The 27,857-nt window shown below is 28.9% G+C and overlaps 2 protein-coding genes across 2 annotated transcripts in view; both read right to left on the bottom strand.

The window, feature by feature from the left end:
* Positions 1–3,733, bottom strand: part of LOC104738522 (protein S-acyltransferase 18-like) — a 7,993-nt gene extending 4,260 nt beyond the window's left edge. Inside the window, exon 1 of the mRNA XM_010458688.1 lies at positions 3,647–3,733. Coding sequence (XP_010456990.1) covers positions 3,647–3,733 — 87 coding nt within the window. The remainder of the gene's footprint in view (positions 1–3,646) is intronic.
* LOC104737611 (probable WRKY transcription factor 47) lies at positions 5,484–8,921 on the bottom strand. The gene is made up of 6 exons (XM_010457826.1): positions 8,557–8,921; positions 8,391–8,468; positions 7,924–8,079; positions 6,878–7,123; positions 6,665–6,778; positions 5,484–6,223 (listed from the first exon to the last, which is right to left on the bottom strand). The coding sequence occupies exons 1-6, from the start codon at positions 8,785–8,787 to the stop codon at positions 5,576–5,578; spliced, it is 1,473 nt and encodes a 490-aa protein (XP_010456128.1). The 5' UTR covers positions 8,788–8,921; the 3' UTR covers positions 5,484–5,575.

Raw genomic sequence — 27,857 nt, forward strand, 5'->3', positions numbered from 1 at the left:
TTTTTTTTTTTTTTTTTTCACATAATCTCTAAGCAAAATCATGACTCCATGAGACCGCTCCTCTCTTAGCTCAAAAAAGACTACTCTGGTTTTTTTTTATTCAAGGGGATTTAATAATAATTAATCTGGTTGAGTTTTTTGGTTTTGTTTTTTCTTTGTTTTGTATTAAGAAGAAGAGGACGACGACGAGACCAACGGTCGGATTTTCAAAATTTGAAGTAACGCTCGGAGAGATCTACTTTACTTTGCTCATCCGGCGCCTCTTTCATGATTCATTCATTGACCTCTTTTTTAACATGACTAATTTATAAAAATTGGCCCATTTATGTAATGAGGTCAAATATTGGGCCTTAAACTTCAGATGTTGTGGCAAATATATATATATTTTTTTTCGGTGTGGTCAAACCCGTTAGAAGATGAGAACAATGCAAAAGGAGAAATACAAACTACATCTACATGGGGTGAAAACAATACTCATTATAGGATAGAATAACCCGAGATCGAGTTCATTATAAGCTGTTAAAAAGTAGTGCTTTTAACACATCTTTACATATTTTGTTTGTTTGTAATCATTGGTAACATGTACCAACGACAAAATCATATTTTGTTTTGCAGTTGTTTACAGTAGCAGCTTCGATCAATGATTAAGTTATTACTGTTTAGTAGTAGTTAAGTGACCATCCATAGACTATAACTATTAATGTTCTGAATGGAGACGTGCGGGACAACTTCGCATTTATTTTATTCACCCGCTATAATAACAAGTTTCAGCGATTCATCGCTTATTGAAAATGCTAACATTTTTAGTAGGTAGTTACTAATTGCTTATCCTTGTCGTTGATAGTACCACACTACCACTGGTTTTTATATTTTATATCTCTCTTGACATCCTATATATCCACTAGATATAACAAAAATGTTAATTACTCATATTATACTTACATTGTTATATATAAATAACTAGATAACGGCCCGCACCATGTGCGGGTTTTAAAATTGTTGAAGAAAATAAATCATAAACCCTAAACAATTTTTTAAAAATATATAAAAAAAAATTATTTCCTGAAATAAATATATAAATATTTTTAGTTAGAGGAAAAAATCATATTTATATTTACTTCATACACTTATTTATATTTTTATATTTAAAATATATTATAATAATTATTACAATAATCTAAAGCTAAATTATATCCCACCAAAACTTTTGTCAAATACTCATCATTACAAATATTATTAATGTAAAATTTCAAGAACATTTCACAACTTATTACAAAATATTTTACATGCAAAGAATTCATCAAAGCAACATATAATTAATAACCACGTTCAATTTAACTGTATGTTTTACTGTTAAAAATATGCTCTTACACCCAAAATTATTTTATTGTTAAAGTATGGTCTTTATTACCACCTATAAAATGTCTTTTAAACAATTTAAACAAATTTTATGTTGCTTTACTTTCATTTTGGCATAATTATAGTTCTTATAATTACTAAAATTGTTTTGTGACATAATTTTTTTAACCATGAATTTTTTTACTCCAAAGATATTTTGAACGAACAACTGGTGAAAATTATCTACTCGAGTACAATGATTTTATTACCAACCCAATAAAATTTTTGTATTGAGAAATTGAAAGAAAGTTCATATAACATAATAAAAAAAATTGAAAATTATAATTATGATGGTATATATAAGTCTTGAATAATCCAGATATACAAAATAAAAACTTTATAAACAATCAAAAACATGACATATGTCATAATCACGTTAAAGGATGGATGACCTGTTTANGTTACTAATTGCTTATCCTTGTCGTTGATAGTACCACACTACCACTGGTTTTTATATTTTATATCTCTCTTGACATCCTATATATCCACTAGATATAACAAAAATGTTAATTACTCATATTATACTTACATTGTTATATATAAATAACTAGATAACGGCCCGCACCATGTGCGGGTTTTAAAATTGTTGAAGAAAATAAATCATAAACCCTAAACAATTTTTTAAAAATATATAAAAAAAAATTATTTCCTGAAATAAATATATAAATATTTTTAGTTAGAGGAAAAAATCATATTTATATTTACTTCATACACTTATTTATATTTTTATATTTAAAATATATTATAATAATTATTACAATAATCTAAAGCTAAATTATATCCCACCAAAACTTTTGTCAAATACTCATCATTACAAATATTATTAATGTAAAATTTCAAGAACATTTCACAACTTATTACAAAATATTTTACATGCAAAGAATTCATCAAAGCAACATATAATTAATAACCACGTTCAATTTAACTGTATGTTTTACTGTTAAAAATATGCTCTTACACCCAAAATTATTTTATTGTTAAAGTATGGTCTTTATTACCACCTATAAAATGTCTTTTAAACAATTTAAACAAATTTTATGTTGCTTTACTTTCATTTTGGCATAATTATAGTTCTTATAATTACTAAAATTGTTTTGTGACATAATTTTTTTAACCATGAATTTTTTTACTCCAAAGATATTTTGAACGAACAACTGGTGAAAATTATCTACTCGAGTACAATGATTTTATTACCAACCCAATAAAATTTTTGTATTGAGAAATTGAAAGAAAGTTCATATAACATAATAAAAAAAATTGAAAATTATAATTATGATGGTATATATAAGTCTTAGATAATCCAGATATACAAAATAAAAACTTTATAAACAATCAAAAACATGACATATGTCATAATCACGTTAAAGGATGGATGACCTGTTTACTCCGCATAAGTATCGCATTGTACCAAAACTACTTAGAACTATGACATCGTCTCAAATATATTTCTCTATATATCTGGGTTTAAACGGTTTATGAATCAACTCCGATAAAAAACCACATAAATCCGGTTTGAAACCAATTTTAAAAAGGTTTACCGTTTTAACTTCCCAAATTTCAAAATCGCTTCTCAATTACTCGATCAAGTAGCTNAACTGTATGTTTTACTGTTAAAAATATGCTCTTACACCCAAAATTATTTTATTGTTAAAGTATGGTCTTTATTACCACCTATAAAATGTCTTTTAAACAATTTAAACAAATTTTATGTTGCTTTACTTTCATTTTGGCATAATTATAGTTCTTATAATTACTAAAATTGTTTTGTGACATAATTTTTTTAACCATGAATTTTTTTACTCCAAAGATATTTTGAACGAACAACTGGTGAAAATTATCTACTCGAGTACAATGATTTTATTACCAACCCAATAAAATTTTTGTATTGAGAAATTGAAAGAAAGTTCATATAACATAATAAAAAAAATTGAAAATTATAATTATGATGGTATATATAAGTCTTGAATAATCCAGATATACAAAATAAAAACTTTATAAACAATCAAAAACATGACATATGTCATAATCACGTTAAAGGATGGATGACCTGTTTACTCCGCATAAGTATCGCATTGTACCAAAACTACTTAGAACTATGACATCGTCTCAAATATATTTCTCTATATATCTGGGTTTAAACGGTTTATGAATCAACTCCGATAAAAAACCACATAAATCCGGTTTGAAACCAATTTTAAAAAGGTTTACCGTTTTAACTTCCCAAATTTCAAAATCGCTTCTCAATTACTCGATCAAGTAGCTTTTGTTTAGTACGAGAATCATTGACATTATCCAGAAGTGAATACTCTAGATTTTGACCAGAAACATCAATCATCGACTAATCTTTGAAACTTATAACGCTACTAACTGTAGAATCACGTTTGAAACCTCCATCAGTGTCTCCATCCTCGATTAATTTAGTGGGTTTTATATAATTTGATTTCATTTCATTGCATATGATAGCTTCCATTGAAGAACCTGCACGAATCAAAGACCCACAATAGATCGGCAAAATTATATCAACAAAAACCAAAGATCTAGGCTTTCGAAATAAATATGTAAATTTATGTAGATATAATAATGTTATTTTCTTAATTAGTTGTCCTATTACGTTTCAAAAATTATAATTCTTTTGACATAACTTAAATTATATCTTTTAGATTTGTTATTCCCTATGTATGGATTAATAATAATATACATGTTTAATGAATTATTTTTTTGTTTATACATGTCAAAATCTAATTAAGAAAACACGTACAATATAATTAACATACAATGAAAAATATATTAGTTTTGTTAATTTTCTTTTTGATTTATGAAATTTCTTTGTAGATATAAACATATAAATTTTATATAGATTTAATGTTATTATCTTAACTAACTATTTTGAAAAATAATAATTTTTGACACATGTCAACATCTTATCAATATACTTGACATGTGTCATGATCCTGTTAATGGCTAATTTCGAAAACCCAACTTTATATAATAAGATACACCATGCCGATACATATCCATCGATGTCATTCTTTCAACATATATGAAAAACAAAACAAAAAATAAACAGTAGCCGAAATCTAGTCCTATCAACAAAAAAAAAACCTATAACAGCTCTCTCTCTTTCCATATCCATTTGTATATAATTTAGAGTTATTTAGAAAAATAGACAGTTTTCAAAACATAATTGTAGAAATAGTACAATCACTATTTACAATTAGCAAATTCCATATTTTTACTGTTTTCTACTATTCACATGACTTTTCAACCATCATAATCATTTCATATTTACAACAATGTCATTTAGTTTCTAATTTTTTATTTTATTTTCATATGCTCCCTACAATCTTAAAAACAAAATGCTGGGTAATTAAAATTGGTTTTTGAAAATTTTAAAAATATATAAAAATCTTTGTTTTTTTCTTTATAATTTGATATGTTTTTTGTTTGATAATTTTATTTGATAATGTTAAAAAAAAAAATTTGTATCCGTACACATTATTAAGTATACAAATGTCTGTACACATTATTAAGTGTACAGATGTCCATACATATTATTAAATGTACAAATATCTGTACACATTATTAAATGTATATATGTAATTTGTGTAATTTGTTTAATTCTTAGGGTTTCAGATATTTATATCGCAATTGGTTTTGTTCAAATTACATCTGTACACTTAATATTGTGTGTCTGTAAACTTAATAAAGTGTATAGACATATGTACACTAAATAAAGTATACGGATACAAAAGATGTATATAATATATATATAAATTATTAAATAAAATTCTTATCAAATTGTAAAGAAAAGAATATAGATTTTTTTTTGTATCTAATATTTTTTTTAATAAATATTACATTAACAATTGTTTGAATAATTATGATTGAAAGAAAAAAAAACTTTATTTTTCACCCATACACATACCCCTTTTGGTAATTTTCTCATCTAAGCCTATGTCCCACAATTTTTCCTATCTCACACATTCTCTATTACACAACACCTATTTTTCCAATTTTAAATAGTAAATGTATTAGTTTACCAATTAAGTATCTAAAATGTATTAATATGCAAATAAACCCTATAATTCACACCGGAAAACATATGATATGCATTATAAGATGTGTGTGTAGTAATAACAATAATTATAAGATAACATAATTTAATAGTGATACTAAATTAGTTTGTAGAGAAAGTGGTGCAAGACTGAGGAAGCTGTGGCGAATCTCCATTACTACTACCTCCACTTTTCGCATCAACCTTGTTATCATTAATAATATCATTATTATTATTGTCGTTATTACCACCTCCGATAATGTTTGAGATCGCAGCCGCAAGCGCCGCCGTGAAATTCGGATCCATGGCAATCGCAGCCCTTACTGAATCGACCATGTCACGTGGTAGTGCTTGTGGACCCAACAGATTAGGTAATAATAACTGCGGATTGTTATTATTATTGATTGACCTAATTTGATTAGCGTTTGGTAAAAACGCGGCGGGACCATACTGGCTCAGAAACTGCGGCGGTGGTTGTAGTGGTCGAGGCGGGTTGGTGAGGTCTAAGGTTATGGTGGGAAAAGGAGCGGAGGCGGAGAGTGTGGCGATTGTGGAGGTGTATGGGAAGTTATTGTAGAAGGAAGATGATGACGTGGCCGAGGGGCTAGAGAGTGTTTGGTGCAGGTTGCTTGTGGTGGAGCCAGATAAGAGCATTGCGGCTGCAGCCGAGGTGGTGGCGGCCATGGCGGTTGCTGACGGTGGAAGAGGATGGTTATGGTTTCCTTCGTATGTTGTGGTCAAAATAGTTGTATCCTCCGCGCATCGTTGGACCTATGTATGTACACGTTCAAATAAGCAACTCAATATTATTTTGTTACGTAACTTACGTAAGACAATTGAGTATATATAAAAAAAACAATTGAGTATTCTTTAAAAGTATGTCGCACTCTACTTTTGTGATTCAAAAATAATATACACAATTTTGCTAGGGATTTATTAAAGCCTTTCTAAATTTGGAATGGTTTTTATGTAATCTTCATGAAAACTTTCCAAATTTTTTATATGCAAAACTTTAGAAAATTTTTAAACTTTTATAAGTTGACATTTGACAAGGATATGTAACTTATTAGCGTTGTCATTGTATCAGCTTATAGATTCAAACCCGCATAACCAATAGAATTAACCTTATAAATCAATACATAAATTTAACATCAACATTTTTTTTTCTTTTTTTCTGCATTTTTCCGGTATAATTCTAAATTTATTACTAACCTGTTTACGAACAGGGCATCCAACGGCCATGGTGCAGCGATAGTAAGCACGAGGACATGGATTTCCTTTGGCCATTTTCTGACCATATTTTCTCCATTGACATCCGTCATTTACCTATATATTAAGTAACAAAATTAATTTAATTTCTCTAACTTATATGTATAGTTATATGTGTAAAGAAAATTTAGTAACATATATAGATTAGAAAGTTACCGAGGTAGCATCAGATCTAGCCCTGACGGAAACCCTAGCTTTTCGGAAGGGTAGCTGATCATGAGGGTTTTGTTGCTCGTCAGGATTATTACTCTTGTTTTGGTCTAATCTTGGAGTTTTTGGTGATCGTCCTTGGTGCATATCACGATCGTCCACGTCGTCTGGTGACCGTCGTTTCAAGGTAGTGGCTGCGATTTCATTGTTCATGTCCTCTAGAGCTTGTGAAGAACCAGCTTGAGGTATATCCTTTTCACCAAAAACAAAAATTTAAAAGTTTAAGAAAATGTATTAGTTTCGTAAGAAGTTTGACAGTAAAATATTTGAGAGTAAATTCTCCCCATAATAATTATCTTATAGGGTTGGTATAATTCAGTTATATTAATTTGGTCAGTTAAACATATAAAACCAATCGATCGATCACAACAAGATACACACACACGCACACATATGATAAACTACCACATACATATGCCTTCACCTAGCTATAAACAGAGAAAAAAAAAAAAAAAAAAATCTAAGGCGATCGAAGACTCATATACGTACATACTGTCGACAGAAAAAAAATGTGATGCATATAGAGGAACGTACCTAACTACAAATGAAGATTTTTTAAGTCTGAAATATCTCCGAAAAAATACAAAATTTAATTCTCCATTTAATATTTAGTTGTATTTTTGACCGATTCATTTGGCTATTTTCTTTCTCTTTTTTCTTCATATTATAAAATAAAAGCTGTATTCATTTAGTTTGCTTATGGCTTTTTAAAATCAGGTGGGGATGAAAATCTAAATACATAACCGAACTACATCTATTAGATAACTATATTGCACATGGTTTCAAATTTTAATTGATACTTTGAAACCGGATAAATCCTACGCTGAAAACTAAACCAATCTCCCAGCTGTGAAAACAAGTAAATATTAAATAACTTCAAAAAAAAAGAACAAATATCATAACAAAAAGAAGTTATAAAGTACTGATACTTTATATGTATATATATATATATATATCATTTTCATGAATTTATGAAATGATATATCAAGTACCTCATGTTGTTTATGTAGACCTTCCACTTGTGTCTGTCTCACCAACAAAACTCTTCTTTGGAGGTTGTTATAACTCTCACTGATCTCATCTAATAAATGCTTCAGCTTGTAATTCTCCTCGTGGAGCCTCGCTAGCTCCAATTTCAGCCTAATAATCTGCAAAAAGAATTATTGATTTTAACCGTAATAATATCAAACAACTCACTTACAGTATTATATTAACAACCTACAACTTTGTATACGGAACTAAACGATATGACAAGAAAAATTAACTAAAATTGTGTATATACAGAAATGAAAAAGTGCATTTAGAAACTCACATGATTCGAGATAATCAAGTATACAACAGAATTAACTATCTGATTAATTTTGTTTACAAACACTGAAACTATGTTAAGTTGTTAACCAAAAATAAACCCTGAAATTACAGCGAATGAAAAAAAAATTAACAACTCAGAAACACTTACTTGGGTTTTGGTTTTGGTTTTGTCATCGCCATCATCGCTTGATGTTCCATGACATGAATTTACCATAACTAAGTCATCCTAATATACAATGAAAAGTTTATGTAATGAATTACTAACGTCCAAACATATAGTATATTTTATTCATATCTATAGTTCAAAACCTTACATTAAAACCGGAAGATCCAACGATGGTAGTCGTCGTTCTCACATGGCCAATATCATCGTACGGCTGACTTTTGGCGGAGAAGAAATCAACTTCTTTGATAGACGACTCGTGACGATGTTCCTCCGAAGACTCATTTGGTTGATGATCTTCTGAGTCGTCGGAATCTCCCCGGGGAAATTCTCCGGAGTGCAAGAACGCAATTTCACGGCGATCTTGAGTATGTTCTTCCATTTGCAGACAAAATAAAGAGATAGAGAGACAGAGATGTAGAGAAAGAAGGAAAGAAAAAAGAGAGAGAGAGTCCCTATATATAAAGACTCAATTTATGAGGATAATTAAAGCTGTGTAAGGTCTTAGCTAAAGGTGTCTTATTTTCAACGAGAAATCACTCTTTTGTCAAATGTTACACATTTTTAAAATGACTACCAAGCAACTGCTCTTGGATTTAATTTTATTATTATTAGTTGGTTGGTAATAATTTCCAGAATATCATAATGGTTTATTTTTACACTAATTAATCACGTAAATTATGTGGAATCGCAAGTTTTATCTAGTCGTTCTTATATATAATTAAAAAAAAAAGTAAAATGAAAACTGCGATAGAGCTATATTCTTTATGTATGTTTATATGATATTTATAATGTTCAAAATGATGACGTGTTGAAAAATATTGATGATAAGTATCAGTCTGACTCTTTCTTTCAACTTTTAAAAATATAGGAAGATGATCGATCTTGGAGTGGTTCTTAAATGTCAGATTTGATATCGATATATTTCTATGTCGTTATTGTTATTTTGTATTCTTTCTAATTTTGTTTAGAACTGTTAGAAAATAATAATATAGACGAAAGGTTGTCAAAATATCATATAAAATTGAATCACTACGATTTCTAACGTCAGAGATGTACACGTGTTAAAGTACAAAAGGGTAACATCGCAAAGAGTGACGTGTGAAATCGGAGATAAAAACGCCGATCGTAGCCGTTAAGGAGAAGAGACTCAAGAGGAAAAAGACAATAAGCGTTGTCTTGAAGTCAACGGAGTTGACGGCACGGCATACCGGTGGCACTATCGGACGGTGAGGAAGAGTGAGAACCACAAAAGGAAGAAAAAAAAAACCTAATCACCAACTTGAGACCATTTCATTGAAAGCTATACTACCAAGTCATTTTATTTTTTATTGTTTAATAATATTTCACATTTTAATCGAATTTCAATTTTCTTAATCTGTCATCGTCAACGAGCTCAGAGAAGACCGTCGTGCAAGGTCATTACTCATTAGAGTATATTAATATATATGGATATCATTATGATTTGGTTAGTTATTTCAGATTCAGATTTGATATCTTTATATTGATTCGTTTTCTAGCTTTTTTTTAGTATAGTAGTGTATATACAAATTAACTTAGTTCACAATATTCTGATTTTTTATGTTTGGATGGATTATATAGGACCGACGTACTATTTTCCCTTCGGAACTATTATATCGTTCCAGTTCCCCATTGATTTTTTATATCTTATCAGTTCTTTTTCGGACTTATCTACTCTGTTTATTTTCCCCCGAATCCCTCCGTCTATTTCCCCATCGAACTGGGTTTACACGGTTTTGGTACAAAACCCGATAGAAAACCATGTTAAACCGGTATGAAACCAATTTATAACTCGGGTAACAAATACAACCCGACCCGACTTCTTCTTCTTCTTCTTCTATTTTAAATCGAAAACCCCCCAAATTGACAACTAAGAACCCTAAAACAAACATTGAAAACAAATTCTCTCTCGATTTCTCTCAAAATAATGAACAATGTCTCTGGATCTTCGAGCTCTTCGACAAATGTCCACGAAAGAGGAAGAGTTGTTGGTGTACCTAAGAGATGTTGGTGTGGAGAAGCAATTGTGGCCAAAACTTCCAAATCCAACCATAACCCATATCGACGATACTTTCGTTGTGTGTATGCAGCTGGAAATAAGGTAATGACAATCACGTTTATGGTCTACACTATTATTAACTTGGTTCTAAACGATAATGACAATCAATTGTCTATGGTGTAGCTTATGAATGACCATCACATTTTCAAGTGGATTGATGAGGCTTTGTTGGATGAGGTGGAGACAATGAAAGAGTTCATATCAGAGACAATGAAGGTTGAGAAGAAGATGCAAATGGAGCTGCAAATGGAGCTTGAGAAGAAGATGGAAATGGAGCTTGAGAAAGAGATATATGAGAGGATTGAAGATGTGAAAGCTGAATTCAAATCAAGGATGAATAGGATGATAATTGTTTTAGTATTTGGTTGTTTTATCATCTTTGGTTTAGTTAAGTTAATATGCTGACATTGTAAGTTGTTAAGGTTCAATGTTAATCTAATATGATGACATCTTTGGTTTTTATGAGACAAAATAAGGTTCAAAAGAAGAGATGTTATAATTGTTCAAAATAGACCATACAAATTTGTTCAAAAGACACATAGACCTTACTAAGGCAGAACAAAATATGTTCTGAAACAGGTCATGATACAAAATATAAAAAACACTTTGCCTTGTGCTAATCCTCCACTTCACTTTTCTTGAGTTAGACAACCTTGAGTAGATTCCACTTGAGTTCCACCCTACAAATTTAATCAAATATCAGAATCAATTTCATGAAACTAAGAACAACCATCACATTAGAAAGTATAACTAACCTGTGTTGTATTCTTCTTATTCTTCTTCTTCTGGTGGTACCTACAATTATGATCAGCTGCACCACAAATCCCACAATGCATGATTCTCTTCTTTTCTTTTGGTTTCTTCTTGGTAGGTGACTCATGAAGACCTTTCTTCCTCTTATTGTCTACCTTTTCATCATCCGGCCTTGGTGGTGGATGCACACTTTCACCTCCAGTGCAAGGCCAATAGCGTGGACCTCTTTGTGGAACAATCCCCTCCGTGTAATTCTCCTTCTACATGAAAGTTCGGAACCAATGACACACGTAGTCTTCAGCTTCCAATGTCTTCTTTATTATCAGTCCATACGCGTGTTCGCAGGAGATTCCACAGATCTGAAACTTCATGCAGGTACAAGTCCTATCGTTCAAATTGACTCTGTGTTTGTCATATCCGAGGTAAACTTCGTAAGCTCCATTTGTGTTGGGATGTACAAAGCATTGAGAAGCTGCCTTATGCTCTTCAGCCAAGAAACGTTTCACATATGGAGTGTATATCCCTGACAAATACATGAATATATATTAAACTTTTGAATTCAATACAAAATAAATGAAAGATAAAAGAAGTGTAATGTTACTAACCTTCGTGTGAATGAGAAATTGCAGACCGCTTAGCAATCTGAACCATTGCAAGCCTTCGAACACACTCCAACATGGCCACAAATGGCTTCTCTCTTGCCTTGTTGATTGTGTTATTAAAGGACTCCACCGAGTTGTTTTCAACATCCTCACAGTAGCTACCAATCTTGTGGAACGCCCTACACCAGGTCTTTGGTTTAGTCTTCATTACATCTTCATATAGTTTACTATCATATGCATGGATCCTCTCCAAACTCTCTTCATAGTCTTTACTGTTGTAGCACCAAGCTAGATCCCAGAGGAGTTTCTTCAGCCGCATCTTATTCGGATGATTCTTCTTTAGATTCCCATAAATGTGCCTAACACATTTTCGATGCTCTATCTTTGGTAACTCTAACTCAACAGCTTTAATCAACCCCTGAAACAAAGAAAACATAATTAATTATCTGATCCAACCTTTATCAAAAGGTAAAACAAATAAAATCAAATTCTAACCTTTTGTCAATCAGACACCATAATGTAACCATCCCCATCACCTAACTCCAAGTCGATCTTCAGCCTATTCACAAACCATGACCAATTATTTGTGTTCTCAACCTGAACAACACACCAAGCTATTGGGTAGATAGCATTGTCAGCATCTCTTCCTAAAGCTACCAGCAACTGTCCCTTGATCTTTTCTTTCAAGATACAACCATCAACTCCTATTAGTGGTCTGCATGATTTTTTCCATGTTCTCCTAAGAACATCAAAGCATACATAGAATCGCTTAAACACATCCTGTCCAGCCTCGTTCTTCACCATATCAACCTCGACTACAAAACCTTCATTTGCTTCCAATATCTCGGCCCCATAGTCCCTGAGCCGTTCAAATTGAGTGTCATATTCAAGCTCTATCCAGGCCAATGCCTTTCTCCTTACAGCTTGACACTGACCTCTAGTAACTGATATCTTCCACTTCTCCATTATAGTCTGTTTTATCTTCAAAGGCATGTAATATTCAGGTTCTTCTCTTATCTTATCCAGAAACAACCTAGCTATCACTGGCGTCTTAAATATTTCACACTCTCCATTAGGTACACAAATATGCTTGTTCGTATACAAGGTAATCCTCCACATCGACTCATTGGGAAGAGATGCCGCATAAACTTTCCACATACATTTCCCCTTAGCACCAACACACTTAAAACCGATTCTATCTCTATCGTACCTATATTGCTTGAGGTTACAACCGGATACAAGTGTGTAGTCGAGAACACACTACTTAATGGTGATTCCATTGTAGAAGTTTTGCCCTTTGTACATTGAACCATCACCACGAACGATTGGAGTCCCCCTTCTCGCAGAACCACTACGAACACGTTCCTCATCCTCGTCGTCACTTTCTGGATACACGTTATGACGAATCGATTCTTGGCTTCCGTAAAATCAGTCGCCATCTTGTCGATATAAAACTCATCCCGATCCTCAGCTTATGCGTCGAAATCTACTCCAAGAGGCGGATTAGGAACAGGAGTTAATGCCATCGCAACCGGCAAGAGAGAAGAAACGAGAAGAAGAAATCTGAAAAATTTCTAGGGTTCGTCGAGAGAGAAAAGGGAAAATCGATTTGGGGGTTTTTGATTTTTAGGTTTAGTTAGGTTTAGTTATCTAATCGGGTTGTAATCCGGTTTAATTTGGTCAAATTTGGTTTAATCTGGTTAATAAGTTTTGGTTGTTGGTTAATCAAAACAGTAAACCATAAAAACCAATACGATGGGAAAATAGGCGGACAAGATTAAGTTCGATGGGGAAATAGACGGAGAAGTATGGATTCGGGGGGAAATAAACAGAGTAGATAAGTCCAAAGGAGAACTGGTAAGATATCAAAGATTAATGGGGAACTGGAACGATATAATAGTTCTGAAGGGGAAATAGTACGTCGGTCCGATTATATATGATAGTGGTTACATCTGATCGGAAATATCCAAATTGAAATACTATTATACATTTTCATGACATCTAATTAATTTCACACCTAGTATTGATCAATAAATGATGATGATACTAATTGGGATTATGATTAGTTAGATGTTATACTCCCTCTGTATCATAATAGTTGATTTTTTAGAATTAGCACAAATATTAAAAAAAAAAATGTTATATTATTATTAATTATTTTTGTTTTATATTTATTTTAATACTCATTTACTTATATTTTTTTCACACTTGTCATTCAAATACATGCATATATTTAATTATTTATTATAAAAGTAAAAACATTAATTAGTTGTTTGATTTAAAAAATAAAAATGCATTAAATACATTAAAAAAATTATCATTTGTATTTGTGATACAAAAAAAATTCTAGACATCAACCTTTAAGAAACACTACCATATTACGACAGTCGTCCTATAGGCTACTATATTTAGTGGCGCTGAAATTTTTGCACCTTTATTATTTATCCTGGATGAAACCTTTTTCCTCGGATCATTTAGTAACGTAACAAGATTTACTAATTTTTAACAGTATAGAAAATTCTTAAACTAAATCTAAAATCAGACGGAAGGAAATGTCTAATATGCTGGTTATCATCATATTGTTATTCATTTCATTAGTATTATGCATGAGTTGTCCCAAAGAATGAAAGAATTTGACTGTTTCCTATTGCTTGACGGACACATAATTAAATTTAAGTATTATACACCGTATATATATATATATATATTCATTTCTTCATAATCAACGTCACATTTTTTTTTTGACATCATTACATTTTTTTCAAAACTATGACTTATAGTTTTCTTATTCCTCTATATAATTTTCAAATAAATTAAATACATATAACTGACTTTTGTCCTTTTCGTTACACGTTTCTACTCGTCGACCAGTCTAAGTCTATTGTGATTAGAAAATCAATTTCTTATGAGGATGTTAATATAAATGTCGACATTATCTTGTCCAAATATAAGGAAAATAATTTAATGGAAGATGTGGAAAGAACTTTGGTCAATGATGTAGAAGATGCCATGTCTCCAGTTGACACTGAAATCTACAGCTGGAAGGTCCTTTTCCTCTAGGGTTTTATTTAATTATCTGTTAAAAAATCGTACTTAGTACTATTAAATATAAGAAAACGAGAAACAACATTTCATAATTGATAAACATATAATATAAGAACTTAAAGAAATTTTTAATATTTAACATTTCATATCTACAATACATATGAGCTTTTTTCTTTCTCTTTCTTTTTTTGGGGTTTAAACATGTCCAACATTTCAACTTTCAAGTCGTGATCTTTGCAATTTCCATGTGAGGAGATTTCATATATCAGCAAGTCAATGCTAAGTTTAAATATATTTTAAATAATATGTGCAATTTTTTTTGGTATGATTTGAAAAAAATATATAGCAGTAAACAATTATTCAAATAGCAATGTACAATTTTCTTATAGTAACCAAAATATAATTATATATATATATATATATATATATTTTGTTATTAAATATAATCCTTCTTAATTACGAGTGTAGTTTGTTTTACTTTTTTCTTAATAATTTGTTAAATTGTGGGGGAACTCTCCTACCAAACATTATATATATAATTCGTCGTTTTGGAAATCTTTAAATTCCTTTTCTCATACAAAAAGGTAATTTAAGGTTAGCTTAGGTCAATCTTGTGGCCTTGTTCATTACCCTTTTTTTTGGTATAACAATTTTTTTCATTCATTCGTATACCTTATAAACGGTTACCCAAACCCCATAATTCTCTCCAAAAAAAAAAAGTTTTGGGGCTGTTTCGAATTTTGGGTATTACTAGATTTTAACCCGCGGTACACTGCGAGATAATTTTTTATATTTAAAATATAAAGTTTTAGCTTTTATTTGTTTGTTATATTTAGTTTTTTTAGTTTAGTGTTAGATTATATTTGGATTGTTAATTATTACAAAAATAATAAGTAATTTATAAACTATTATCTGACTAAGTCACAATATTGCTAATGATTTAATTATTCTACATAATCTTAATTAAATCAACTTAATTTGATATGCCAAATTTTTGTAGTGTTGACCAAAGAATAAAATGACGATTTAACCCGTATTTTAGTAATGTCATTTAAATTTATACTAATGTTATTTAAAACTCATATAACCATGTTCTATAGTATTTGAACTTTTTATAAGTTTACATATTCATAATATTTTAATGTTCTTTTATTAAGTTGGTATCAATAATAATATGTAAAAATGTAAAAAACTTTAAATTTTATATATAATTTCATAAGATTTTACAGGTTTTTAATTTTAGTATTAAAACTATATATATTTAATAATGATTTTCAAGATTTAACCCATGATGTAAAATATATAATTATATTAAACTTTTTTTTAATCAAACCCATTAAAACTAAGCCCAATAATAATAAACCATAATACTAAAAGTTAAAAGATTTAGCTTATGTTCTTGAACACGTGAAATATGCACAATCAGTAAACTTTTTCTCTCATCGTTCCTTTATACAACTAATAAACTTTAGAATAGAGAATGAGAGTTAACCAAAAACATCCTTAATAAAAACCATAATAACTTCAAAATAAACTTATGTCGTTCCTAAAAATAGAAATTTAAATCCGACAATCATATCTGCTTGTATATTAAATCAAGCTTCTTCATCCTCAAAATCTAGGAAGTATTGATTTAATATACAAGCAGATATATTAAATTAAACTACTTCATATTGCCGGAAGCTGTATTCGGAAGTATTGTGATTTGGCTATAGACTAAAGGTAGGAAGTATTGTGGCTATCTCATGGAGATCTTTTTTTTTTTTAACTGTGAATGCAGGATCTTTACTTGAACGCACCATATGGCTATGTAAGGCGTCTCTAAGATAGGGAAATGAAACAACCACCATNTCATCCTTAAAATCTAGGAAGTATTGATTTAATATACAAGCAGATATATTAAATTAAACTACTTCATGTTGCCGGAAGCTGTATTATGAAGTATTGTGATTTGGCTATAGACTAAAGGTAGGAAGTATTGTGGCTAGCTCATGGAGATCTTTTTTTTTTTAACTGTGAATGCAGGATCTTTACTTGAACGCACCATATGGCTATGTAAGGCGTCTCTAAGATAGGGAAATGAAACAACCACCATATCTCTCACAATGTTTTAAGTACGTGTTTGTCGCTTTAGGTGCTGGTGTGTTTAACTTTGTTTTAGACGTATATATAGATGTCGTCGGGTTTAGATATGCTTGGTGATCAAGTAGGTTAAATCTGCGAATATGGCAATTTAGATTTGATTAGTTTTGATCATATTTTCAAACTATCGGGATTTCTGTATTTATTTTGATTGTTTTTTGATTATGATTGTATGTAAAAGGTAAATGTGGTTAATTATAATATTTTCAATCAATAATAACAAACCACAAAAAGAAGCAAATATATTCTAGTTTCTAAATTTTAAATTTTTTTAAAAGTTAAGATTTTGTCGACAATTGAAGCGCAAATCTTTTATTCCTTAACAATTAAACTGATTTGGTGGACGATTTACCATATTTTACTTATTGACTTTTTGCAAATATGTAGGTATCAATTTTGTAAATAAAATTTTAAATAAGCAAAACTAAAAGGATAAAACCAATAATGTACTTCAAATATATATATATAGATATTCAGTTTCTAAAGGAGATATATACAGAAATAAATGTATTTTTTGCTTACAAAGTTAAATATTTGCTAAACTTTGATTTTAACCATTTGGGTTATCATGTTTATGAACGTTATCTTCGACATAATTATAATTGAGAATGTAATATATTATTTCTCAAAGTCCTTCGAATTACATTCAACTATCATAAAGATGTATTAAAATAAGTTTTGAGCATTTAATCTCGATCTCTTAAATGAGGGTGTCATGCTGTGTATGGCAATAACCGTAAATAAATTTGATCGATTAATATAGTTCCATTAATTGAGTTATGTAGAAATGTTATTTTAGGAAAATCTGTAAGGGTTAATGTTGCAAAAAAAAAAATAAATAAATAAATAAAATAAACTTCAATGGCATAAACCAAAATGTACTTCAAAAATGTTAATATAAATTTTGCAAAATTTATTTACCATGTATATATGTGTTTATGAATTGACACATTAATATTCAGTGGCGGATCTAGGAAGAAAATTAACATGGGCACAAATGAATACTTAACTTAAATTTTTTTTTGGCAATATTAATACAAGGCCAAAACATTATAAATGATAAATTATTGCAGATGAGAGGCATTGAACTCTGCTCAAGCCTAAAACTTGTCATGAGCAAGAATTAGAGAGTGTCTTCACAGACCACACGAGCTATACAAGAATTTGGCGAAATGACCAACTATATTCTATAGACCTTTAATTTTCTTTCTTTGATATGTATAGAAGTGCCTATTATTCCCAAAACTTGAAAAAACTTTTACCAGAAAAAAAAAAAACTTGAAAGAATCAGATAGTGTATATGCCAAACTCTAGAGTGTTTTTGGACTGGAAAAAATTTATATACGTATGTTGAATATTTAATACTTTCCAAACATAAACGAAAACTAAAATTGGGAAAGGTAGGAAAATCGAGTAAACGAAAACGGCGCTTAGGTAAGGCCCAAAGCAAGAAAATAAAGAGTAGAAGAAAAAGTCTACAAGTTAGTCCCACACTTTGCCCACACGTTTGGGAGGGAAACAAAACAAGAAATTAGATAGGCAAAGATATGGTCCACTTTTTTCCATTTTTAAATTATCTTCTTGATATATATTTTTTTGCAATGTATAATGTACATAATACGTTACATATAAATCAAATAAGAGGATTTTAATCATGCAATATATGGTCCGTGGCTATTTTCCCGTAGTTGTTAACTAGTGAGGGATCGTGGAATTCTAGCTAGAATTATTAATTAAGTTTGACCTCCTAGCTAGCTACTTGTATTTACTCTCCTCACATGCAAATACTGTATATAAATTGTATTGTATATATTTAGTAAAATATATTTATTAGATAATCATCATATGTAATCCAAAATTATACATCTTCGGATCATGTACCTACAAGTTTATAGTAGTATACTTTTGCATCGTTTAGTTAAAGTACTGTGGCACATTATCAACCATTCATGTTTTTAAGACTTGTTTAACACTAATTTCATCATATTTCCTCCTATGTTATTTAAAAAACAAGTTCATCGTCTATTATTCAATATAAACTGATGTTTGTACATTTTTATGAAATTTTTATTTTTATTTTAATAAAATTATCATAATTATTTAAAAGTCTGTTTTTTAAAGTAATAAATAATTAAAATAAAGTTATTTAGCATTTGAATATTTTATTTATATATATCTTAAAATAAATTTAAATTTAAACATGTGAAAAAAAGAAATATAAAATTTTCGATGATTACAAATGTTAAAGCTGTATATATATTTTATTACATACTTATTGTATTTTTCTTCAAATAATGCAGAAGCAACGAGGTCCAAAACTAGCTGGGACCAGCATGTAGGGGGATTAGGCATCAAATTGCCAATCTTTTTCGTAGCAACTTTGAAAAGGGAGCGACCTCTTTAAATTTCTATCCACAATTCCTTCACAGTTTCACACTTTCACACTCACTCCTGAATCAATTATTTGGTCATTTTATCTTTCTATAATTTTTTTTATTTATATATCATTCGTTGATTCTGCACATCACGACGCATGTGTTCGTTTTGAAGCACGTCAATCGAATATAGACTTAGGGGTTTCATACCCTTGTTAATAACGCATGGATGTGTCTATATCTTTATTAGAACAAAATAGCAGAAAAATGTATACAAATACAATGAATATGTATATCTTGATGAATGTAGATATTTTATTATGTTGTTTCAATTTGTGTTTGCTTCTAACTATGGGTTTTTGTTTCTTATAGTTAATTTTTTTTTAGCTTATATAGTACTAAATTCAAAATAATAGATATTCGTTATTAGATTTAATTAATGCACATCAAAGTTTTCTTCCTCCAAACACGATTCGAACGTTTTCAAGTTGCGATGAAGATCCACTTATTGAATTATGATATGGGAGAAAGTATATTTTTGACGGGCAGAATTTTACTTTTAATTTATTTTGTGGACAACAACTGGGCGAATATTATAGTTAACTTGTCATGCTCATGTATATAGTTAACAAATCCACCGATATGCACGTCCATTTAAAGGCGATAATCTATATAATTGTATAGATATTGCTACTGTTTGTATATATGTGCATCCATCCACATGGTCTAACAAAAGTCAAATTAATGAACCACGTACTTAATTATCATTGATATATATGTACAGTATTAGGTTTAACTTTAATCATATATGACGGAGAAACCTGTTATATATATTGTACGTACTTAATAATCATTGATATATATGTATGACGGAGAAACCTGTTTGATTCTTATAATTCTTCCTTACCTTCTCTCCTCTTTTTTCTTTTTATGTCAACTTCTCCTTCCTTCGAAAACCAAACTTTCAGAGAAAAGAACTAGAAAACGAAAATCAAACTTAGTTACACCTTCAAATTAAACGTTAACTACTCTCATCAGTAATTTACTTTTATAAGTCGCTATAATTCTTTAGTTCATAAATGCACATGTGCCATTTCCGCAATATGCTCAATCTATAGATAATTGAATTAGTATAATTCGAGAGAAAAACAAACCTTAATTTACTCGACGAGGACAAAACATACCAAAAAGTAGAGTTTACAACCGTCATACTTTTGCCAGTCTGTGGATGGATTTTAGTCCAATTAAATGTGTAAAGAGGTGATCACGTTTGTTTAGGATGAGGTTGACGTTGATTAGGACATAATTTGTTTTTACTTTCGTAATTCACGTTTGATCGCTAACTTCTTAAGGTCAAATTTCACTATTTCAGAACCAATATCACTCGGTATATATATATATTATTTTTAACCTTATATTAGATACTAGAGTTTGGTACATAGTTTTGAAATAAACAACTCCATAAATACAACCGAGGGTAGAGAAATACACGAGCTGTTTCTTGTTGACGATGAGCTTGTTTAGCTAATCTATCAGCAATTTGATTATACTCTCGCCTTATAAGCCAAAAGGATATATCAGTGAAAAGATCCGTCTAACTGCGGATATCAACTAGGAGATTTTTCATAGTTAAGCTCGTTATTCGTTGGTGTAGTAGATCATCTAGAGGTTTGCAATCTCCTTCTACAATCACCTTTCGGTAACCTCGACACCAAGTCAATTGAATAGCATGAAGCAATGCGAGTAATAGTATTAGTACGGTTGTCTCGGTTCTAAAATAAAATGCAAACACACATTTTGATCCCGAGTTTGGTTGTTATGTGTCATGTAATTATTCTACTAGATAGTTATCCGCGTTATACAGTACGGAAAAATGTTTGCGTAAACTTTACTGTCATTTGTTAATTAGAAAATAATTGTAGAAATTTTATTTAATTTAATCTATATATTATATAATATTTTATATTTAAATTTACTTGGTTTCATACTCTGATTTCAGCATGTCTTTAGTAAACGATACAATGTTCAAATCCGTAAATTATCTAAATTTGGTAAAATTCAGAAAATACAACAAAATCCGTATTGAAGCGGTCGTGTTTAGAAATCTCGATTTAACTTTTTAATTTATTTTTCTACTTGTTTATATTATATTGAATAAAATACAACATTTGTGACTTTTTTAGATTATAATAAAATATCACTACGTCGATGTGCAGTGCGAAAAAATATTTAAACATTAGATATAATATTATATATTTTTAAAATATAAGCAATATTTTATCTTAGTTTTAAAATATAGTATTGTATACAGTATTATTACTTAAAATATATAGTTGAATTAACATTTAACTAATCTCATATGAACTTGATAATACATGTTTCGCAGATATACAATAAAACCTCTATAAATTAATAATGTTGGGACTAAGACATTTTATTAATTTATAGTGATATTAATTTATCTATAAATTAATAATTATTATTTTATAGTGTAAATTAATAATTATTAATTTATAGATATATTTTTAATTGTTTATTTTTTAAAAAAATTATGAATTAGAACAATTATAGCAAAATAAGATTAATCTTTCGGATGTTATAAATTTTATGGTTTAGGAATTGAACTTGTAATATTTAGAAAGCACTATTTACAATAAATTACAAATATTATAGACAAATTGACTTATACACATGAGACACATAAATTCAAATCTATGAATAATAATATCAATTCTCCTATTTTAATAATCTGTCAAATTATCAAATTGTAAATGATGCATATCTAAAAATTAAAACTTTAAATTTAATTATTTGTATGACATGTTATAAAATATTTTAGAGATATCATTATAGGTTGAAAATACAACATTACAATTGTTCTATAGAATTGAGCTTTAGGAGAAACATACACTATTATATCAGTATATATATATATATATATATATAAATTTACATAATTATTAATTTATGATATTATTGGGACCATATTTTATAAGGAGATTTCGAAAAAATTATTATCTTATTGAATATTGTTAATTTTTACACTGGCCCGACTTGGGACCAGTAAAATTTATTAATTTATAGTGTTTATTAATTTATAGAGTATTAATTTATAGAGGTTTTACTGTATAATCAAAAGCAAGGTAAAAGAATCTTTAAGTACCTTTTTTGCAGTGAAGTGACTCCATTGTCGTATATTTGCCTCACGGAATAGCATATCCTGAAATATAGCAAACATTATAAACAATAAGTATATATAGATGCAAATAATTTTTTTTTACATATAGAAATGTTGTAATATAAAATTTACGAGACATACACATAAGATTTAAATTGAACTGCATAAACTGCACCTATTCATTCTATTTTGAAAACATTAAAAATTTGTTTTGTCATTTTTTATTCTTATGATTCTAGATTTTGTCAATTATAAGGTTTAAATTGAACTGCATAAACTGCACCTATGCATGCCATTTTGAAAACAGTAAAAATTGGTTTTGTTATATTTTATTCCAACGTTTCTTGATTTTGTCTTATTTATTTGTAGATTCTAAAAAGTATAGCTATGATATTTGAAAAAGTATTTTGTACCTATATATCAGAGAATCTAAACGGATATCTCCGAATAACACTCAACAATCGATATATTATTCAGTAAATCGGATATATCAATTCAGTATTAACTAAAATATCGTCAAAACAGATTCTTGATAATATGAAAAAGATTTTGCAATATTTTTAACTTATATATTAATAATATGTCTTACTTTTTGGTTACAAAATTTGCCTATAAAAGAAAGCTGTACATGTTATTGAGAAGATATATTCTTTAGTTTCCTCTTTCCATAATATCAAAAACATATTCTACAGAAAATAGTTCAATATGATAGAGTCAAAGATCTACATTCATGGAGATGCTGGAAGATGCAAGTGAATGTGATAAGGAAGTGGAGGAAAGTGTCTGAGGTTGATGACACACTTATACTAATTATGTGTGATGTATTTGTAAGTATAAAAAGCACGGTACCATTTCTCTTAATCAATAATTTAGCAACTTATGTTGTCATCACACAGAATTAGTTCAAGTGTGTCATCAACCTCATACACTTTCCTCACACAGAATTAGTTCAAGTGTCATCAACCTCATACACTTTCCTCTAGTTCCTTATCACCTTCACTTGCATCTTCCAGCCAGATCTACATTTATCACTTTCACTCGCATCTTCCAGCGAGATCTCCATGAATGTAGATCTTTGACTTCATATTGAACTATTTTCTGTAGAATATGTTTTCGATATTGTGGGAAGAAGAAACTAAAGAATATATCTTCTCAATAACATGTATTGCTTTCTTTTATAGGCAAAATTTGTAAACAAAAAGTAAGACATATTATTAATATATAAGTTAAAAATATTGCAAAATCTTTTTCATATTATCTAGAATCTGTTTTGACGATATTTTAATTAATATCGTATTGATATATCCGATTTACTGAATAATATATCGATTGTTGAGTGTTATTCCGAGATATCCGTTTAGATTCTCTAATATATAGGTACAAAATACTTTTTCAAATATTATAGCTATACTTTTTAGAACTACAAATAAATAAGACAAAATCAGGAAACGTTAGAATAAAAAATGACAAAAACAATTTTTATTGTTTTCAAAATGGCACGCATATGTGCAGTTTATGCATTTCAATTTAAATCTTATGTTTGTGTCTCTTAAAATTTATATTACAACAGTTTTATATATATAGATTTAAATTATTTGCATCTATATATACTTATTGTTTATAATGTTTGTTATATTTTAGGATATGCTATTCCGTGAAACAAATAAGAAAATGGAATCACTTCAATGCAAAAAATACACACTTAAAGATTCTTTTACCTTGTTTTTCATTATATATATAGGGAACATATACTACCAAGTTCATATGAGATTAGTTAATTGTTAATTCAACTCTCTATATAAAGTAATACTACTATACACAATACCATATTTTAAAACTAAGATACAAAATTGCTTATATTTTAAATATATAAATATTATATCTAATTTACTAAATATTTTTTTGCACTACACATTGACGTAGTGACATTTTATTAAAATCTAAAAGATCACAAATGTTGTATTTTATTCAATATAGTATATTCAACAAGTTAAAATAAATTAAAAGTTAAATCGAGATTTCTAAATAAATTAAAAAGTTATATCAAGTTCATATGAGATTAGTTAAATGTTAATTCAACTATTAGATTTCAACAACATTGCTTAAATAAGTATATAGAGATATGGATCACATAGTCATTTAAGTGATGCATATGGGTTTGCAAGAACCAAGAAGCATATTTATCTTTGGAAATAGTCGAAAAGTTTTTGACATAATCTTTATATCATATGTTAAATTATTTTAAAAAATTGAAACCAGTTTTCATTTTTTTAAAATTACAAGAAATAACAAGAAAGGTAGTATATATTATTATATATAATAATACTAGTAAACCGTTTTTGTCATTGTTAACATTTAAAATTTATATTACATACTAAATAGTTACCGGTGTTGTAGAGCACGGGAAAATGTTTGCGTAAAATTTACTGTATTTTATTGTTTATAAAATAATAGTAGTATATATTATATTGAATAAAATCTAATATTTGTGATTTATTTTAATTTTAATAAGATGTCACTGCGTCGTACATTACGAAAAAATATTTAATAAACTAGATCTAATATTTTTATTTTAAAAATATAAGAAATATGGTATCTTTGTTAATATATCTGTCATCATTAAATGATTTAGGGATGTAAATATTTAATCTTAACTTTATAAATAAAATTAAGTTATATAATTGCTCTAAATAGTTTGTTATTGGGGTCAAAAAAATAAAATTAGTTTGTTATTATTTCCTAAGATTTCTAAAACAATAAATTTAATCTGTTAAATAATTTTATTAAATAATTTTGAAAATGTTGTTTTATTACCAATATAATTTTTTCTTTTGTTAGTTATTAAATTAATTATAATGCAATGACATTTTTTGTAATATGTCACATAATAGTATATGGTTAAACTTTTAACAACATTGCTTAAAAAAGTATATAGAGATATGAAGAGGTTTTTTGAAACTACCATTTTTATGTTCTATTTATCAGTATACTACCAATTCATTACAACTAAAATTCTAAAAAGTCTCACAGTTTTTGTTTGAAGCAGTTTTTTAAACTCGGACTCTTGCGTCTTGAATTTGAAAAAGAGGTATACTACAAATACATATAGTATAAAGCCCTACATCCAAACTTAATAATTAAAATTAATTAGATTATAAATATATTGAAATTCAACAATTGAAATTTGACCTTTACATTTTAGCTAAGAGTATGCCAAAAACAAAAGCAAAAGCGTAGAAGAATAAAAGGTAGATATTTGTCTTCGACGCTATATATGTTAACTTCCAAGTCTAATACTTTTTCAATCACGACAATTAGGGTTTAGTGAGTGAAAACGAAAGCCAATTACTGACTATTTGATCAACTTTTCTAACCCAATAAATATAAAAATAATGAATATGCATGTAGCTGATCGAATTTAGGGTTATAAATTGCTGTGATTAATAAACCGTTATCAAATGTAAGGCGTATAGTTTGTGATCAGTGCGTGGCCTTTCATTCCAGTTATACGCATATATATGATCAGCTGCAGTATGATTTTTGTTTTTGAAATTTGAATCCACATCATACTCCATTTATCGCTGAAAACATTCGAAGACATAAAGATTAGTTGTGGTGTATACTCTTTTATTAAAGTTACAAATCACGTTATTAGTGAGTGTAGTATCCAATCGGACTATCTCGACTATTTTTACTCAAATGTGAAAGCAACTCTATTTCCAAGATCCACTTTGTTACTGCTACTTAAGTACTCATTTGGTTTTGGAGAAAAGCATACTCATCAGGTCAAAAAGACAGAAAAAGTAAAACTAAATTTCTTTGTTCTTTGCTAATGGATTTTACTAAAATGGTATTTGAACTCATCAACCTGGTTTACTACAATGACGATCATCTAAAAGTTTTATTAAGCTAATTAAAGAGTAAGGTTGTCTAAATCAATGACTAACAATGTGAAAATTAAATAATGGCTAGTAGTCTGGTAGACTGGTACTAAAAGAAAAAAAATACATATATTTTTCTGGTCAGTAAATAAGTGTAGAAAACTAATATAGTTTTAGTGGGCTGACACATTGCAATACTGGGCCTAAGTTATGCCCAAACCGCCTTATGTTTCTAAGAATTATGAACTTTTCTTTTGCTCTCAATATTTAGTAGAGCTTAGATTGTAATACCATTCACATAATATTCCAAATTATTATTTGTTGAGTGTTGTGTGTTTAAATAAAAATTATATATAAATATATTTCTTAAGATTTATCATTATAGTTTGAAGAAAATATAAATCAATGATAAAATGAGAATCTTATTATTTTATAAATACATGATCAGATCAATTTTACAGTGTGATATGTCTCCCAACATGGTTATTTCGATATTGGTAATTTTTTGTTTCTTTTTCTTATATAATTCAAATGATGTGATTGGATTGAACAAAATCTAAAAGGATATATATATATATATATATATATATATCAATTGACGAGATTGGATGTAAGACCACTTGATAGATCTATATATAAACTATACATAGCCTTTGATGATGTAAAATGGAAGTGTGAATTAAACTATAAGCAATGGTGATCACTTCATATCGCACCAATGTAGTGGAACTAAACGTCTCTTTTCTGTTATCACGTGGTCGAATTAATTGGTCAACCATTTTTACCAATTATAACCCAAAACAAAATAGCATCCCAAAAGAGACTTAGCTATACGCTAATACACCATAATAAACTTATATCCTAATAAGTCAATATATTTTGTTTTGAGAACAGTCCTAACAATCTTATAGATGTAATGGTTATGGATGCTTCACTGCCAAATTAATAGGTAGAAATCACCCTCAACAACTAGCTATATAGGTTGGTGTTTTACTATATTTCTTAAAACAATTGGAGCTTATCTTATTAAAAAAAGTCGTCGTCACCAGGTCGTCACGACTTGGTCCAACTCATTTCACAAGTTGCTTGGCGTTTTTCATGTTTAGTTAGCCACCGACCTCAAGCCTTGTCTCTGGTAGTTTGTAAAATAAGACTTTAATAAAAATTGTAATCATCCCTACTTTTTTAATTTCAAGAGTGAAAATGTTATGTTCGAATGTGGGTTACTATAACTCCCAAATAACATTATCATCCACGGTATAATTCATTTTTGTCTTCATATTAGTTTTAGTCAGTTCAATTCAAATTTAAATGGTTCAACAATTAATCCGGTCTGCAACTAATGTAATTTGTAATCCTATATTCAAGAATGGGTCTCCGTTGAACAGAAAGAAAC

This window comes from Camelina sativa, chromosome 13 (genome assembly GCF_000633955.1).
Source record: "Camelina sativa cultivar DH55 chromosome 13, Cs, whole genome shotgun sequence".
NCBI classification, from domain to species: Eukaryota; Viridiplantae; Streptophyta; class Magnoliopsida; order Brassicales; family Brassicaceae; genus Camelina; species Camelina sativa.